The sequence below is a fragment of the Neolamprologus brichardi genome, chromosome 1 (genome assembly GCF_056152115.1).
Source record: "Neolamprologus brichardi isolate AB-2024 chromosome 1, ASM5615211v1, whole genome shotgun sequence".
NCBI classification, from domain to species: domain Eukaryota; kingdom Metazoa; phylum Chordata; class Actinopteri; order Cichliformes; family Cichlidae; genus Neolamprologus; species Neolamprologus brichardi.
In genome coordinates, this window is record NC_142104.1 from 23,327,223 (window position 1) to 23,345,634 (window position 18,412).

General features: G+C 40.2%; 2 protein-coding genes across 2 annotated transcripts; both read left to right on the plus strand.

Moving 5' to 3' along the window:
- LOC148106406 (sperm-associated antigen 4 protein-like) lies at positions 1-3,327 on the plus strand. Its single transcript, XM_087844477.1, has 9 exons — positions 1-182; positions 863-953; positions 1,076-1,308; positions 1,413-1,471; positions 1,582-1,717; positions 1,807-1,931; positions 2,046-2,219; positions 2,317-2,406; positions 2,595-3,327. Exons 1-9 carry the CDS (start codon positions 95-97, stop codon positions 2,703-2,705), a joined length of 1,107 nt encoding a protein of 368 aa, XP_087700603.1. The 5' UTR covers positions 1-94; the 3' UTR covers positions 2,706-3,327.
- Positions 3,328-12,995: 9,668 nt separating this feature from the next.
- LOC102794698 (sperm-associated antigen 4 protein-like) lies at positions 12,996-16,049 on the plus strand. Its single transcript, XM_087844480.1, has 9 exons — positions 12,996-13,158; positions 13,846-13,936; positions 14,059-14,261; positions 14,366-14,424; positions 14,533-14,668; positions 14,758-14,882; positions 14,996-15,169; positions 15,267-15,356; positions 15,545-16,049. Exons 1-9 carry the CDS (start codon positions 12,996-12,998, stop codon positions 15,653-15,655), a joined length of 1,152 nt encoding a protein of 383 aa, XP_087700606.1. The 3' UTR covers positions 15,656-16,049.
- The last annotated feature ends 2,363 nt before the right edge of the window (positions 16,050-18,412 follow it).

The window sequence follows — 18,412 nt, forward strand, 5'->3', positions numbered from 1 at the left end:
CGTCATATTCGATTTGTGCATGTATCTGTTTGTAACGTAACTGAAAAAGCTGCGGTTTGAAATTTTTCTTCTGCACCTAAATTGTCTGGTTCAGATGAGTTCAGTGAGAAGCGCTAAACGTCCAAATTTACGGAAAAGCACACTTAGTGATTCAGTTTCTTCAACTTTCGTTTTAAGTGAAGGTAAGTGCAATCTTTAGACTAAAAATCGACATGTTTTATCTTCACATTTTACATTTAATATATGTGTTTCAAATCTGAACATTTTAAAAATGATATCCAGTTGATTATGTCAGAAAAGCACTTTTTAGTGCATTCTACTGTAAAGGTGATTTTACTGCCTACCTGTTAGATGCAGCTTGTCTGATAAATATTGATTTCCTTTTGTATATTAACTATAAAAACAAAGAGTTTTTAATTCTTAAAACCTTTTGACAGGATTTTGGGCCAAATTCATTTAGTTGCTTTAAGCTTTTCTTTACTGCTGTGGTGATTTCCTCTTTTTCTGAATTTTAAAAACTACATTGTGAACAAACAAACTGACATGTGAAAGAGATTTTTTGCAAGAAAAGCAAGAAAATGTTGTGATCTGTTGCTATGATATGAATCATAACAATATGACGCTATGTTTTTGAAGACACTGGGAAAATAAAGTTCTTTATTAAGATTTTATAAATGGGTGTGATTCAAATATTATTCTGTTCATTAAAAACAAAACAAGCGTGAAGTTTATATATCAGAGAATCTGCACTGATTTGTACAGAGTTGCTTCTGATGGAAACATGCTCAAATCATAGTTATGAAGTCTGATAAGCTTTGTGTTAGAGACTCACTTAACCCCATGTTTCCCTTTCATTTTACAGCCATGTTGAGAAGAAGCCAAAGACTTCAGTCTAACGGCTATTACAGCAGCCAAGGAGAGCCGTTAATCTCCTACAAGGAGACTTTATACAGGTTAGTGCTGGTCTACATGTTCTTTGTTGTCATCCACTGACATAGATGCATGTTTTGTAATCATAATCCATTTGTTCTTCCATGTACATTTTTTCTTACATGATTTTGTTTTTTCTGTGCAGAGTTTTCAAAAGGCGACGGCCCCGTCCCCGTCCAGTCCCTGACAATATTGACCGAGACACAGTTGAATACAACACTGTTGACGGTGACACTGTGGACTACAACTACGATAACTGTGACACTGTGGACTACAATAACAATGATTTTGTTGACTACAGTAGTGGCAGCAGCAGAGGTCTCTTTAGAGCCATCAAGACATTGGGACTTTTGGTCCTCATGCTGGCCTTGTGTTTTGGTAAATGATCTCCTTCCACAAACAATTACAGTCTTTCTAGTACTATGTGCTTTTCTTCTGGATTAAGCTTCTCTTCTTATTCTGTGTTTCTCTTCATCCACCAGGATTGATTTTCAGTATTGGAGGGCAGAAAATGGACTTTTCCACCCCGTTAATGAGTGAGGTATGAAAAACATATGAGGCTCATAATATATTCCCTGAAAATTAATCAGATAATGAGAGTTTATTATTTTATATATATATTATAACATGAATGGTTCTTCTCAATTGCAGTACTTAATGAATGGACATGAACAGGTGGAAAGGAAGGTACAAGAGCTGCAAAGGGAGTTAATGGACTTAGGAAAAAGAATTGACTTCCTTCTTCCAGTTGGGGACAGGATGCCCAACTTTGCTCTGGAGGAACTGGGTAAGACATGAAATCGGATCAGAATTCACGTAAGAATTTCTTTGTTTTTTTTTTGCGATTCCTTTCTCACTCTGTGTTTTTGTCTACAGGAGCAAAGATTGTTAAAGAACAGTCTTCAGCATCCTACCTTTCAGAACAGGCTGGATTGAAGCTGTGGGGGTTTACACTGATACCCGCAAAACCACCCTGTGTAAGCCCAAGAGTCGTTATTCAGGTATAATCTACTTTCACAAAAAAAACAAGATACTATCTCACACATCTGCATGATTTAATAGTCAAACACTAGCGGTCCAAACTGAACTCTGTTTTTGTTTCTTTTTCTCTGTAGGGTCGAGCACCCATGGTCCCAGGAGTGTGTTGGAGTTTTGCGGGCTCCCAGGGACATTTAACCATTAAGCTGCCACACAGCATCGCCATCAGTCATGTGACACTGGGTCACATTTCTAAGATGATGTCACCATCGGGAAAGGTCTCCAGTGCTCCCAGGACGTTTTCAGTGTTTGTAAGTCACAGATTTCCACTGCACCACTGTTCAACTGTTGCATTTTACATGTGTATATAGAGAACAACTTTATCTGTATTTATTTCTGTCTTTTCAGGGAAAGAGAGCATTAGACGACAGTGGTGTCCACCTGGGAACATTCGTCTATGATGAAAATGGAGATCCACTCCAAACATTCAGGATACCCGTGAGTACTCTGTGCCATTAGACACATGCACATAGACTTTTCTATCCAGAGTACTTAGAGGTTAGCTCCCCTTGCTATCTGTATATCCTCCCTCATAATAATCACAGTATTCCTAAATTTACCATCCTTTCAAGAGTCAAGAAAACTATTATGCAACTAACCCATCTTGTTTTTGTTTTGTCTCTCAGGACGACAAAGTAGATGTCATCCGCTCCATTACGCTGCATGTGTTGAACAACTGGGGCAATCGTGAGTATTCCTGTTTGTACAAGTTCCGAGTTCATGGAAAGCTGGCATAACTAGCTTCCCATGAACTCCATCTATAAAAGAAAAGAGAGGAAAAATGTGAAAGTGAATCAGACTGCAACACATATTTAAATAATTGTATTTGAAAAAAATTGTCAATTTAACCCATGTTTTTTTCTCCAGCGAACCTCCATCCTACCAGGTAAGACATGTCTGATTAAGATGTTTGCAGTCTGATTCACCTCACCCCCAACCAGCCGTGGCAGAGGGCTTGCCCCTCCCTGAGCCTGGCTCTGCCAGAGGTTTCTTCCTGTTAAAAGGGAGTTTTTCCTCTCCACTGTTGCCAAGTGCTTGCTCAAAGGGGATCATCTGATTGTTGGGGTTTTTCTTCTCTTATATTGTAGGGTTTTTACTCTACATATACAGTGCTTAACAAATTTATTACATCACCTGTCATAGAAATAAGAACACCCCAAACGTCTTAAACCTGTCATTCTTACATTAGGTGATGTTCGACTAACTTTGTTAAGCACTGTGTTATTGTGAATTGGCCCTCAATTGGAACTCATTTGGACTGAATTAAATTTCTTGTAAAACATAAAAATTCTCTAAATTGTCTCCACTGGAAATTTAGAGATATTTTTAAAACAACAAGAATAAAATTTTAAGAAAATATTTTTCATGTCTTTTGGTATTCTTAATTGTCAGAGTATATTAAACAAGCGTGACAACACTATGGCCAGAGGATTTCAATTTTGAAAATGAACATTTAAACTCCCAAAAGTAAAGAAAGTAAAGTCCATGTTGCATGTGCTGTGATATGAGAAGCCTTCACTGTGATGCAGGCTTTGAGGTTTAGCGAGGTAACTTCAGGTTTAACCATGCGTTTGTAGTTGGGACACCAGCTGGACCAGGGGTCGGCAACCTGCGGCTCCGGAGCCGCATGCGGCTCTTTAGTCCTTTTAGTGCGGCTCCGTGTGGCTTGGGAAAATAAATTTGTTTTTTTTAAGTAATTAGCTGAAGTGTATTTTATTTATGTTAGTTATTTTTTAACTTGTAGTTCTAAATTGGAAGATTATTGTGATATTGAAATACAAACATAAAATTATATTCTATTATTTTTTGATCGCTCAAAATAAGCGTTACACTCGCGGAAGCCGGTGAACCCACCGAAACGCCGTGCATTTATCGAAACTTTCGACCCCAGGTAGGCCAATTATGGATCTTCGGATCCACATTATGTCAGCAGCTATTCTCTACCGTGAACTATGTTAAAAACAAACACCGCTTGCGCCTCATAGATGACAGCTTACAGTCCAGCGTAAAGATGAAAGTGACTTCATACAGCCCCGATTTCCAGACGCTGTGCGCAGAGGTTCAGGAGCAGAAGTCCCATTGTAAACATACCACGGCAGACTCGACGATGTTTCCATGAACATGCTTTTCAGCATCTCTTTATTGACCACTTTTCACACACAGTTGCTGTACAGCCGGCTGTAGCTTTTCAGCTCACAGCCCGACATACACCAACAACAACACAACAGCATAGATAGTACAGACGTTAAGGCGGCGAGGCATGATTGCAGGTGCCGCTCAGGTGCGTCCGCCTCCCCTGCAGCGGCGCTGCAGACCACGCCCCGCCACACACATTAACCAGGTAAAATACATATTTAGGCAGAATTTTGCAAATATCTATTTTTCATCTTTTAGCAGCATAGTGCTTTTTTTCCAATTATTTTTTTAAAAGTCAGGTCAAGGCTCCAAAAGCCCAAAGGCGATATAAGGGTGGCGACTCACAACAGTTTTTGTTTGCTACATGGATCATTTTAGTTCAGCTGGGTTCTTTCCTTTTGTTATATTTCTTTAAGAGTTCAAAATGTGTTAATTACATAAATAAAATGTAATTTTCTCTGTAGCACTTCATGGATTTCATAAGCAACACACCTTAGTTGTTCACACAAAGCATAAAGGTAAAAAAACAATATATAGACTGTTATCTTCATTTTAGATGTCAAAAAGTATTTGCGGCTCCCAGTGTTTTCTTTTGCGTGGAAATCGCGTCCAAAGGGCTCTTTGGGTGTTAAAGGTTGCTGACCCCTGAGATAGACCATTAAGCATATTGCATCTTGTTTTTTAACTTCATCAATTAGCAGATTTCACTGGAAATCTTTATTTAATAACCCCAAATTTGGACTTATTGATAACAGAAACAAGCTTCTACACTCATTTTATTTAGTTCTGTTAATTTCAAAACAAAGCTTATTTTCCTTTTTCTTGACTAATGGTGTCACCTCCTGTAAGTTGTCATGACTTTTGAGTCATGATATGTATAAATTCTAAATAAGTGAAAGTCAGGGACTGGGCCAGATCGGACGGTCTGAGGCAGCTTTGTTCTCGTCTCCACCTCTGTGTGGAGTTGCTTCCTTGAGCTCATCCACTCACATCTGCAGGTAGTTTGAAATCAAGAGGCTGTGCATTTAGGAGCTGTGGTGCTAGATCTCCACTAGTTTGTATTTCTGCCATGGTAGTAAATGGGCTCTGTCTCTTGTCTTCATTTCTCTGCGTTTACTCTTCAGTAACTTTTGTATATCATCTTCTCTGTAGAACTACACATCTGCTACTATATAACTCATCTGGAAATCTTACCTCTCCCATCTCGAGGAATTTCCATTTATTAGCAGGTTTTTGCCATTCTGCTTGCAGCTACGCCAGGGGTGTCCAACTCCAGGCCTCGAGGGCCGGTGTCCTGCAGGTTTTAGATCTCAACCTGGGTCAACACACCTGAACGAAATGATTAGTTCATTACCAGGCCTCTGAAGAACTTCAAGACATGTTGAGGAGGCCATTTAGCCATTTAAATCAGCTGTGCTGGATCAGGGACACATCGCAAACCTGCAGGACACCGGCCCTTAAGGCCTGGAGTTGGACACTCATGAGCTACGCCATGCCTCTCCAAAAAGCCCCCAAAATCACTGAAGACTCAGCTCCTCCCCCTCTACGCCACTGCCACACGCTTGGTTTGAAACCCGGCCAGCCCACTGATAACCACCCTCGCCATCATCACCAAGTGCATGCCAAGTAGGGCAAAGCAGAACAGTTATCCAAGCAACCATTCTCCATCTTCTCACCTACGAGTACTATCTTATATGATACCTGATATAGCTCATAGCTTCTGCCCACCCAGCTCCCCCTCTTCCCAGCAGCACTTTGAAAACAAATACTGAAAACACGAATCCCACCATCCGGCTCTGTTTTTGGGGCTCAGTAACAGTCGAATCATGGCACTGAAAATTCTTTTTTAATGGTATCCGTCATATTCTCTAGGAAGTGGTTGGAGAGCTCAACCTCACAGCTGTGTAAACTTTCATGTGCTCTTCTACTAAAAACACTTAAAGTGCTTTACACAACTTGCCTCATTCACCCAGAAGATCTATTAGAGCTGATTGAGGAGCATCAGGGTGCAGAAGTAAGCTTGACAGAAGGTGAGAAGGAGAAAAGACACAACAAACACGAACAAACTAGGGTCACACACAACTTTATACAAGTAAAGACACACATACATGTACAGTAGTGCAAAGAATATTATGTAAAGCCGCTCGACAATGTTCCTTCAGTGGGCTGGTTTCAGTCATTATGTAAATGTCCTGTTTATAAGATTGGGGAAACCTGCAGTCAGCTGAGACTGAAGAAGTCACTTGGATGAGTGACGAAACGTTTCTCCCAGAAAACGCTACGTCCAGATGAACAGAATCAACTTTTGGAGAGTGGAAAGAATACCAATAAAGTGTATCAATATGAGTCAAAGTGTGCATCTGCAGTTCAGCATCAACAAATGAAGTTAACAGGAGTTCATGTGACTAGTTCACATGACATAGAAATCAGCTTTTAAACAGAGTGCAGTTATGGGTTTCTTCAAATATCAACTAGGTGACAATAAATGTCACCCACAGATCCACCAATTAAACTGTAAACAAGACATGATCAGCGTTAATTGTTCACTGTTTCAAAAGAAAATAAAGTCCTTGTTATAACATGTCAGTGACACAGATGTTTTTGAAGCTGTTGTTAAAGTTGTTTACACCAACGTTTAAATGTAATACAACAGGAAGGAAGAACAAAAATGGTCACAACTATTACTAACAGTGTGACTCACAGTAGTAATTGCTTCATTCAATCTGCCACATCAGAGCACTCTACCTGAAAAGAGGACAGCAGGTGTGTTTTTGTAACTTTTTTTTTAAAGAAAAAAACTTAAATGAAATTAAACATGAATTGTTTTTGAGGTTTTTCAAAAAAAAAAAAAAAATAAAAAAAAAAAAATAAAAAAAAAAAAAAAAAAATCCATGTTATGCAAAAACACGCAGGCAGAAAATGCATTACTTCAAAAATCAATGAGGAGAGAAGCAGAGGCCCAGACTTCTGAATCAAAACAACAACACATGCAGATGTTTGACATCAACGCCAACAACAGCAGTGACTTAACAGCAGTGAATCTTTGCACTCTGATGTAGTAAATAACCGGATGCTTGGATGTGATCACTAATCTTACCACACATTTACAGATGATTAAATACACAACTTCCTAACCACAGAAATCTGTGTGAGGTGGCATACATGAGATAGTGGCTTCAGTCTTTCCTATTTGCTGTTTTTGTTACAGTGAAGGAGACACAGGGATGATGCCTTTGTTGTTTTGTCATAGATGATGTGAAGGTAATTATTTTCATCAAGGCCTCATTCTTAGAACAGATTACAAATGGTAAAGATGAATTACACTGGACTCACTGTTTCTTATACGAAGTAATTTTGATTGTTAATTACATTATTGATTAACAACTGACTGAAAATCAGTATCAGATAATTAAAGGTAATTACAGGTTTATCTGGCTTTTATACATCACATATACAGCTTCAGCCAAAGTGCCCACTAGAGGGCACACTTGTTCAAAAGTCTACAAATATTCAAAATCACAAAACGAATGAGTCATAATTCTGGTTTGTTTTTGTCAGATGTCAAACAAATCCAGATGCAGCCTGAGAAGGGAACATGAAAGAGCCTGTGCATCAATCATCCAGGGATGAGGGAAATCTCAGATGGTTGATTCTGTTTGTTGCGGCTCCTCCAACCAATGGCCGCGGCAGGCTAAACACGATGACACAGATGACGCGCAACAGTAAACGCATAAAATACACTTCTGTACCATTTGCTCCTTTTATTCCACATGCAGCTGTCCAATATACAAATCAGTGCCTGGGATTAACTATTAAACAAATGCACAGATTGCACAAACAAATAACTGCAATTCACCAATAACTGCACTAATTACAATGCCAACTTACAACTTGGCCTATGGCATCAATTATTGCACAAATATACATAAACCATCAAGTTCTTCACCCCCCCCCCCCCGTTCTCTACTAGCCATCGGGGCGGGGGGGCTGGGAGGAGATGTTGGCTGTCCGATTGGCCTCCCTGCTGCTGCAGAGCCTGGGACAGTCTGCTTGCCTCCACCCCGGAGGGAAGGGTAACATCTCTTGGGTCTGGGGGCGAGGGTACCTGGACCCGGGGTATAGAGTATGTTTGGGGAGTGTGATTGTGTGTACATGTCCATTTATGTCAATCCTTACGTTGGGTGAGTGCTGAGTGTTTGTATATGTGTGCATGAGGGTGGGAATGCATGTCTGTGTCTGTGTGTGCCTGTTTGTCTGTGTCTGTATGTCAGGTCAGGTCTTAGACTCCACCTGTCTGGGAACTCTCAGGCCCTCCAAAGTGTGGAGGCCTATCTCCCCTCACCACACTCCCTGCCGGTGACTGATGCCCTCAGGGGTCGGTGCATTGGTGGTTCTTGGTGTCCGGGGCTGGGCGCTCAGGTATGTACCAGCTCACTCCCGGTGGCTACTTGGCGGGGCCTGGCGCCTGTTGCTCGGTCAGGCCTCTTCCGGGGCGCGGGGGGCCCTCGGGCCTCTGTGCCTGCGGCTTGGTTCACTGTGGCACAGCTGGCTGCCGGCGGAGCCGGCGGGCACGCCGGTGCAGGCCCCTCTAGCTTCTGCTCGGTGGCTACTGGGTGACCCTTCGTCTGGGGATCCTCAGCCCTTCCCATGAGGGTGGCACGGATGCCCCTCCGGTGGTCCTCCTTGGGCTCTCGCACTCTGGGGCCTCTGGATGTCTGGGGCCTGGATCTCCTCCATGCCTGCTTCATGCCCTGGGGGACAGGGCTATGGCTCTCTACATCCTCTTGCAGACCATTACATGGGGAAACCATTTGGATACAAGCGCGCTGATCCACACAGGTGTGCACACCTGTGTTCACTGTTCGTAGACTTAAATCACACCTTTCTTGGCTGCTACTTCAAAGCACATTGTGCGCTGTCTGTCCTGCGTGCTGCACAACAACATTCAATATTTAGTATTTACTGCTGTTTACACTTTAGATTAATGCGATGGTGTTGTGTTTAGTATGTTGCTCTGTTTTTTTGCTTGTTTTCTATTCTTTTTCTCTCAACAGGTGATCCAGGAGATTTTTTCCCCCCCTTTCTCACTGTCCCTCTCCCCTTCTGTTTTTCTTTTCCTTCCTCTTTCTTTCTCCCTTTCCTATCCCTCACTCATGTCTGTCCCGTCTGTAACTACTGAAAATAAAATACAATAAATAATAAAAACAAAGGTCGATCAAATGGACCAATACGGCAATGCCATAATGATCCATTTGGCAAAATAAATCCATTGGGTATCCTTGTTGGTCTTCAGACAACAATTCTGACGGCTAAAGAACCAAATGGGACAGGCAAAAAAAAAAAAAAAAAAAAAAAACCCCATCAAGTTCCAGTCAAAATACATCAAAATAATTCAAGCTGCGCTCGAGCTGTGGTCAACAGAAAGTTTTGCCTCATGCTCACCCTACCTTTCTGCTCATCAACATCAGGTGCGGTGAACAGGTGAGTGCAACCACATTTATCATCTACCACACCCATGAGACACGCCCCACACCTGTGCACCAATACAGTGAGTCCATTTAAACCAACCCACTTAGTCAAAATAGGAACAACTCATATGGCTCCTACACTGTTCATCGTTACATTTATCACTGAGGCATAACTTTCAGCATACTGGTTACTTAACGGCCTTTTGGAAATGATTTTCATACTTTCATGTAACAGTAAAAAAGAAATAATCCCCCTTTTTGCAAATGCGTAGTATTAGATGGTGGGCTCAAGCCTGAAGCCATCAAATTGAAGAGGTGGAGGTGGAAGGACATCTGGTTGATGTACTACAACCCTCCTAGCTGGCTGTGGGTGCTGGGAGGAGACAGCACTGTCTTATGAAGCCAAGTCAACCAGTGATACATGCAAACTTGTATCCTGGTGATAATTGGAGCGATGTCTGCCAATAAGTCTTTTGTGCAATATGAGGACATCTGAATAAGCAGCTCCCCCTACAGCCTCCTGTAAGGTATACACCTTTAAAGGTCATGAGCTGCTAACCTCTGGATTAGCTCACATGTCATCGCACTGAAGATCTCAACAACTTTAACGTCAATGTTAATGTTTTCATCCTGAATTGATTGAATAAAAATGGCATTTTGATGCATTCTCAATCATCCAGGAAAATAAATCTCCAAAAGTTGATTCTGTTCATCTGGACGTAGCGTTTTTTGGGAGAAACTTCTTCAGTCTCTGAAGAAGTCACTTGGATGAGTGACGAAACTTCTTGTCACTTGGATGAGTGACGAAACGTTTCTCCCAAAAAATGCTACGTCCAGATGAACAGAATCAACTTTTGGAGGAATAAAAATGGCAGTTTTATAAAAGTTACACATCCCCATTTTTGCCGTTTCCTGTCTTGGCTGCTTCATTCATGTTGCAAATATCATATCCACTAGCAAGCTGACTCTGAGGGAGACCATCAGCCTCACCAGTGTAGGGGAGAAAGGTGCACGTGGAATACACATTATGGTATTCTACCAATTATGCAAGTGTTAAGGAAAAAAATGATATCTCTATGTTTTGATAATAGTTTTTCAACATCTAATATTTGAGATAATTCTGATCTTTTTGTCATTAATCTCTTTGATCAGCCCCCGACTGTGCATGGCTCCCTGGGCAAGTGTCCAGCATGCCCTTGGGATGATCCCAGCCTGGATGGCAAAATGACTCTGGACCGGTGTTGTACCAAAAAGTGATTGTGGATTCATATTTAATCTGGTGTAAATGACTCGTTGAACAAAGAAAAAACAGTAATATTTCGGCAGATGGGGCGCCAAAATAATACCAGAAAATACCAGAAAATAACTTTCTCATAAAAATATGGTTATTTTCAATAATGACAATACAGTTTGTTGCCCTAATTTTACATGGGATTTTCAAGTGCTTTTAAACATTAAATTAGGAACATTTTAACGTGAATAAACAATGAAATTACCTATAAACAAGGTCAATGAATGCGGCAATATGAATAATAATACTTAAATGTACAGAAATATACAGTTAACAGTTGGTTTAAATAATAATAATGGATTGCATTTATATAGCGCTATTCAAGACCCTCAAAGCACTTTACAATTCCACTATTCATTCACTCTGACATTCACACACTGGTGGAGGCAAGCTACAGTTGTAGCCACAGCTGCCCTGGGGCAGACTGACAGAGGCGAGGCTGCCATATCGCACCATCAGCCCCTCTGGCCATCACCAGTATGTGGTAGGTGAAGTGTCTTGCCCAAAGACACGACGACCGAGACTGTCGGAGCCGGGGCTCGAACCGGCAACCTTTGGATCGATTTGGATCGATCGCTTCCCAGCTCATCCGACCTGGATCCGCATTGGATCCGCTGTTGATTATAAGCTAGAATGATGCCCGCTAATGTTTGGCTCGAGTGTCCTAAAATCACACTTTCCCTCTGAGAAACAGTTTCATTTAGTGATGGGTCGTTAGCGAACGAAATGGCTCTTAGAGCCGGGTCTTTGACGTGAACGACGCGAGCCGGCTCCTTATCACGAGCCGTCACGTGGGTTTTTTTTTCTTTCTTTCTCTCAGCCGCTCTCTCGCGGTAGTTACACTCAGTAGCACAGGAACAGAGCCAGAGGGAGAGAAAGAAAGCCAGGGACAACAACGTCACATTAGAAAGGTATAGTAATCATCCAAAACTATTTTCAGTTGCAGATGATAAAGGATTCAGAAAGTTTATTCATGCGGGCCTATATGACAGAGAATATGCATCTTCTTTTTTTTCATGTTTTAATTTATATTTAATTGTGTTGTGGTTTGCAGTGTTTTGTGTTGTTTCACTTTAAATTTGTAAAAGGAAATAAATAAAAGTTTATTTACGGTGGTCCCTAGAGACAAAGCACATACAAACTTCAAATCACGTACAAACCCTGAAGCACGTACAAACTCCAAAACACGTAAAAACACGTACAAACTCCAAAACACGTAAAAACACGTACAAACTCCAAAGCACGTAAAAACTCAGAAGCACCTAAAAACTCAGAAGCACATAAAAACTCAAAAACACGTACAAAAGACAACAGAAGTGCTCCAGGATGCTAGGTGCAGTGTTGAGCTTTTGTTACCTAGTGGCTACACAAGCCAGCAAGTACCAACGACCGGATTTGGTGTGTGGTAGTAACAGGTAAATGAACATTTTTTTTAAAATTATTTGAATATATATGAGTGCCTGTGTATAAATACACAAACAATACACACATGCTTTCAATTGTGTAATTTAAGAGATCTAGTAGCTCTGCTTTGGAAGTTCAGTTCATGCTAGAAATGTGTTTTGGAGTTTGTACGTGTTTTGTCTCTAGGGGCCACCGCATATATTTATATATAAACATATATAAATAAAACCACTTTTTTTCAATATTAGTAATTCCTTTTGTGCATAATTTAATATTATTGTTAATAATAAATTAATTAAAGCAACAAAACAACCTGAAGAGCCGGTTCAGAGCCGAAAGAGCCGGTTCTCTAAAAAGAGCCGGAAATCCCATCACTAGTTTCATTACACTTTAATACCGTATTTAAATGACCGTGGTCTTCCCTCATTCTCATATACGTCACAATTTTCTCACAACAAAATCAAACAAATTAGTGACAGTGAATATGGAAAAGTTTTCTTCATTCACTGCAACACACCTTTGCACATGGGCTCGTGAGCGCATGTGTTGTGCTATATGAATTTTGACAATATGATGCGGTGTTTATAAAGGGACTGAGAAGGAAATAAGGTATTTAATTGAGAGCAAATTTGATTTATAAAAAAAACCCAGAACTACACTCACACCTTTGCGCGTGCACACACGAAGTGCTGCTCTTATGGAACGCCAACGTCATATTCGATTTGTGCATGTATCTGTTTGAAACGTCACTGAAAAAGCTGCGGTTTGAAATTTTTCTTCTGCACCTAAATTGTCTGGTTCAGATGAGTTCAGTGAGAATCGCTAAACGTCCAAATTTACGGAAAAGCACACTTAGTGATTCAGTTTCTTCAACTTTCGTTTTAAGTGAAGGTAAGTGCAATCTTTAGACTAAAAATCGACATGTTTTATCTTCACATTTTACATTTAATATATGTGTTTCAAATCTGAACATTTTAAAAATGATATCCAGTTGATTATGTCAGAAAAGCACTTTTTAGTGCATTCTACTGTAAAGGTGATTTTACTGCCTACCTGTTAGATGCAGCTTGTCTGATAAATATTGATTTCCTTTTGTATATTAACTATAAAAACAAAGAGTTTTTAATTCTTAAAACCTTTTGACAGGATTTTGGGCCAAATTCATTTAGTTGCTTTAAGCTTTTCTTTACTGCTGTGGTGATTTCCTCTTTTTCTGAATTTTAAAAACTACATTGTGAACAAACAAACTGACATGTGAAAGAGATTTTTTGCAAGAAAAGCAAGAAAATGTTGTGATCTGTTGCTATGATATGAATCATAACAATATGACGCTATGTTTTTGAAGACACTGGGAAAATAAAGTTCTTTATTAAGATTTCATAAATGGGTGTGATTCAAATATTATTCTGTTCATTAAAATCAAAACAAGCTGGCACCGTGAAGTTTATATATCAGAGAATCTGCACTGATTTGTACAGAGTTGCTTCTGATGGAAACATGCTCAAATCATAGTTATGAAGTCTGATAAGCTTTGTGTTAGAGACTCACTTAACCCCATGTTTCCCTTTCATTTTACAGCCATGTTGAGAAGAAGCCAAAGACTTCAGTCTAACGGCTATTACGGCAGCCAAGGAGAGCCGTTAATCTCCTACAAGGAGACTTTATACAGGTTAGTGCTGGTCTACATGTTCTTTGTTGTCATCCACTGACATAGATTCATGTTTTGTAATCATAATCCATTTGTTCTTCCATGTACATTTTTTCTTACATGATTTTGTTTTTTCTGTGCAGAGTTTTCAAAAGGCGACGGCCCCGTCCCCGTCCAGTCCCTGACAATATTGACCGAGACACAGTTGAATACAACACTGTGGACTGTGACACTGTGGACTACAATAACAATGATTTTGTTGACTACAGTAGTGGCAGCAGCAGAGGTCTCTTTAGAGCCATCAAGGCATTGGGACTTTTGGTCCTCATGCTGGCCTTGTGTTTTGGTAAATGATCTCCTTCCACAAACAATTACAGTCTTTCTAGTACTATGTGCTTTTCTTCTGGATTAAGCTTCTCTTCCTATTCTGTGTTTCTCTTCATCCACCAGGATTGATTTTCAGTATTGGAGGGCAGAAAATGGACTTTTCCACCCCGTTCATGAGTGAGGTATGAAAAACATATGAGGCTCATAATATATTCCCTGAAAATTAATCAGATAATGACAGTTTATTATTATATATATATTATAACATGAATGGTTCTTCTCAATTGCAGTACTTAATGAATGGACATGAACAGGTGGAAAGGAAGGTACAAGAGCTGCAAAGGGAGTTAATGGACTTAGGAAAAAGAATTGACTTCCTTCTTCCAGTTGGGGACAGGATGCCCAACTTTGCTCTGGAGGAACTGGGTAAGACATGAAATCGGATCAGAATTCACGTAAGAATTTCTTTGTTGTTGTTTTGCGATTCCTTTCTCACTCTGTGTTTTTGTCTACAGGAGCAAAGATTGTTAAAGAACAGTCTTCAGCATCCTACCTTTCAGAACAGGCTGGATTGAAGCTGTGGGGGCTTACATTGATACCCGCAAAACCACCCTGTGTAAGCCCAAGAGTCGTTATTCAGGTATAATCTACTTTCACAAAAAAACAAGATACTATCTCACACATCTGCATGATTTAATAGTCAAACACTAGCGGTCCAAACTGAACTCTGTTTTTGTTTCTTTTTCTCTGTAGGGTCGAGCACCCATGGTCCCAGGAGTGTGTTGGAGTTTTGCGGGCTCCCAGGGACATTTAACCATTAAGCTGCCACACAGCATCGCCATCAGTCATGTGACACTGGGTCACATTTCTAAGATGATGTCACCATCTGGAAAGGTCTCCAGTGCTCCCAGGATGTTTTCAGTGTTTGTAAGTCACAGATTTCCACTGCACCACTGTTCAACTGTTGCATTTTACATGTGTATATAGAGAACAACTTTATCTGTATTTATTTCTGTCTTTTCAGGGAAAGAGAGCATTAGACGACAGTGGTGTCCACCTGGGAACATTCGTCTATGATGAAAATGGAGATCCACTCCAAACATTCAGGATACCCGTGAGTACTCTGTGCCATTAGACACATGCACATAGACTTTTCTATCCAGAGTACTTAGAGGTTAGCTCCCCTTGCTATCTGTATATCCTCCCTCATAATAATCACAGTATTCCTAAATTTACCATCCTTTCAAGAGTTAAGAAAACTATTATGCAACTAACCCATCTTGTTTTTGTTTTGTCTCTCAGGACGACAAAGTAGATGTCATCCGCTCCATTACGCTGCATGTGTTGAACAACTGGGGCAATCGTGAGTATTCCTGTTTGTACAAGTTCCGAGTTCATGGAAAGCTGGCATAACTAGCTTCCCATGAACTCCATCTATAAAAGAAAAGAGAGGAAAAATGTGAAAGTGAATCAGACTGCAACACATATTTAAATAATTGCATTTGAAAAAAATTGTCAATTTAACCAATGTTTTTTTCTCCAGCAAACGTCCATCCTACCAGGTAAGACATGTCTGATTAAGATGTTTGCAGTCTGATTCACCTCACCCCCAACCAGCCGTGGCAGAGGGCTTGCCCCTCCCTGAGCCTGGCTCTGCCAGAGGTTTCTTCCTGTTAAAAGGGAGTTTTTCCTCTCCACTGTTGCCAAGTGCTTGCTCAAAGGGGATCATCTGATTGTTGGGGTTTTTCTTCTCTTATATTGTAGGGTTTTTACTCTACATATACAGTGCTTAACAAATTTATTACATCACCTGTAATAGAAATAACAACACCCCACATTTCTTAAAATAAAGAAGACATTGCAGGCTCTTTAACAGATCCGCGAACCGGGTCCGGATCGGAGTCCACTTGCACAGCGAGTCTGGAACTTGATTTGGATCCGGTCGTTTCCCAGATCATCCGACCAAGATCCGCTGTTGATTATAAGCTAGAATGATGCCCGCTAATGTTTGGCTCGAGTGTCCTAACGGCTATTACGGCAGCCAAGGAGAGCCCTTAATCTCCTACAAGGAGACTTTATACAGGTTAGTGCTGGCCTACATGTTCTTTGTTGTCATCCACTGACATAGATGCATGTTTTGTAATCATAATCCATTTGTTCTTCCATGTACATTTTTTCTTACATGATTTTGTTTTTTCTGTGCAGAATTTTCAAAAGGCGACGGCCCCGTCCCCGTCCAGTCCCTGACAATATTGACCAAGACACAGTTGAATACAACACTGACGACCGTGACACTGTGGACTACAACACTGATGATTTTGTTGACTACAGTAGTGACAGCAGCAGAGGTGTCTTTAGAGCCATCAAGGCATTTGGGACTTTTGGTCCTCCTGCTGGCCTTGTGGTAGTACTATGTGCTTTTCTTCTGGATTAAGCTTCTCTTCTTATTCTGTGTTTCTCTTCATCCACCAGGATTGATTTTCAGTATTGGAGGGCAGAAAATGGACTTTTCCACCCCGTTCATGAGTGAGGTATGAAAAACATATGAAGCTCATAATATATTCCCTGAAAATTACTCAGATAATGCCGGTTTATTATATATTATTATTATTATTAAATAGACTTTTCAATCCAGAGTACTTCAAGATTAGCACCCGCTGCTATCTGTATATCCTCCCTCATAGTAATCACAGTATTCCTAAATTTACCATCCTTTCAAGAGTTAAAAAATTTTTGTCCAACTAACCCATCTTGGTTTTTTTTGTCTCTCAGGACCACAAAGTAGATGTCATCCACTCCGTCACACTGCATGTGTTGAACAGCTGGGGCAATTATAATCTGTTGTTGTTGTTGTTGTTGACTGAAATAAAAATTTCAATTCAACTCAAATTCAATCGCGAGTATTCTTGTCTGTACAGCTTCCGAGTTCATTCTTTATGTATAAAAGAAAAGAGAGGAAAAATATGAAAGTGAATCAGACTCCAAAACATATTTAAATAATTGTATTAGATACAAAACATCCGGAAGCATAAACACAAATAACCACACACACAGAGACGGGGGAAGCAGAGAAAACAACAAAACACTACACTTGGAAAATAAACATATTTATAATGACCTCCCGAGGAGGACGACCCATGAGGATCGCCAGCCCGAGGTAAGTACAAAAAGACATAAGTCCTGGGTCCCCAGATCCAGGCCATGATATAAAGTGGTCAGTGTAACTGTTCTCCCAGGCAGTATTATAAAGGGTAGTATCCAGGCATCCATGAAAAAGAAGATTTATAAGGTTGAGGTGAGTTAGAAGTAAGCTAGCCAGCTGACATGATATATTTTGTACCGGCTAATGTATTTAATAAAACGCACATACAACACTGCTAAAACAGTGGAAGTAAACAAAATTGAAAATCTCCATAACAGAGTTTTTTGGAGAGTTAGTTATGTTAGCCTAGTTGAGATTATCTATCTGCTGGGTGACTAGCTACAGTGGTGCCAGTACACACAGCAGCACTGCAAGTGTTTGTTAGAATGTTTAGGGTAAGCATTAACTTTCTTTCAATGTACGTGCATGTTGAGGGTCAGTCAGTGAGGTTCAGATCCTGTGAGTGCCTGATTGGCAAAGATAAGTGCCATCATATGGCTGCATTGTTGATTTGGGTGGAGAAGAATGTGTATCGCACTGATGTGGAATGTGTATAGAAGAGCGTGAAATTATCCAAAGCAGAAGAAATTACTGCCAAGAGAGTGTCTGACATGACACCATCAACAACACAAGGTCAGTTATTCATTTAAAATTCACTCTTTGTTCTAATTATTCTCTTAATTTTACTTAAAGCATTGTGTTTAATATTGAGACACACATGTAGAGTACATCAAAAAATTAAAAATGTTCTTTAAGTGAAGAGTCCTATATAAATGCTCGATAGTATCTGATCTTAAAATTACTACTTGTTAAAAGTATTTTTTGTTTTATTTTATTTCAGCTGGAATCGAAAGACCTGTCACCCAGGAGGACAAAGAATGGGCAGTGGCACCTCTCTCAAAACTTCAGCGTTTTACAGGGATGGGGTGGATTTTGAGTCCAGAAGGCCCTCAGGGAATTTGATATTTACTTTAACACATGGTATAAATTATACATTTATGTAAACACCTGTAAACTACAGATCATAG

Coding starts and splice junctions, on each gene's coding strand:
- LOC148106406 (XM_087844477.1), top strand. CDS start 95: ATGAGTTCAGTGAGAAGCGCTAAACGTCCAAATTTACGGAAAAGCACA. Junction 1,718..1,806: donor CTTTGCTCTGGAGGAACTGG/GTAAGACATGAA, acceptor TTTTGTCTACAG/GAGCAAAGATTGTTAAAGAA. Junction 2,220..2,316: donor CCAGGACGTTTTCAGTGTTT/GTAAGTCACAGA, acceptor CTGTCTTTTCAG/GGAAAGAGAGCATTAGACGA.
- LOC102794698 (XM_087844480.1), top strand. CDS start 12,996: ATGTATCTGTTTGAAACGTCACTGAAAAAGCTGCGGTTTGAAATTTTT. Junction 14,669..14,757: donor CTTTGCTCTGGAGGAACTGG/GTAAGACATGAA, acceptor TTTTGTCTACAG/GAGCAAAGATTGTTAAAGAA. Junction 15,170..15,266: donor CCAGGATGTTTTCAGTGTTT/GTAAGTCACAGA, acceptor CTGTCTTTTCAG/GGAAAGAGAGCATTAGACGA.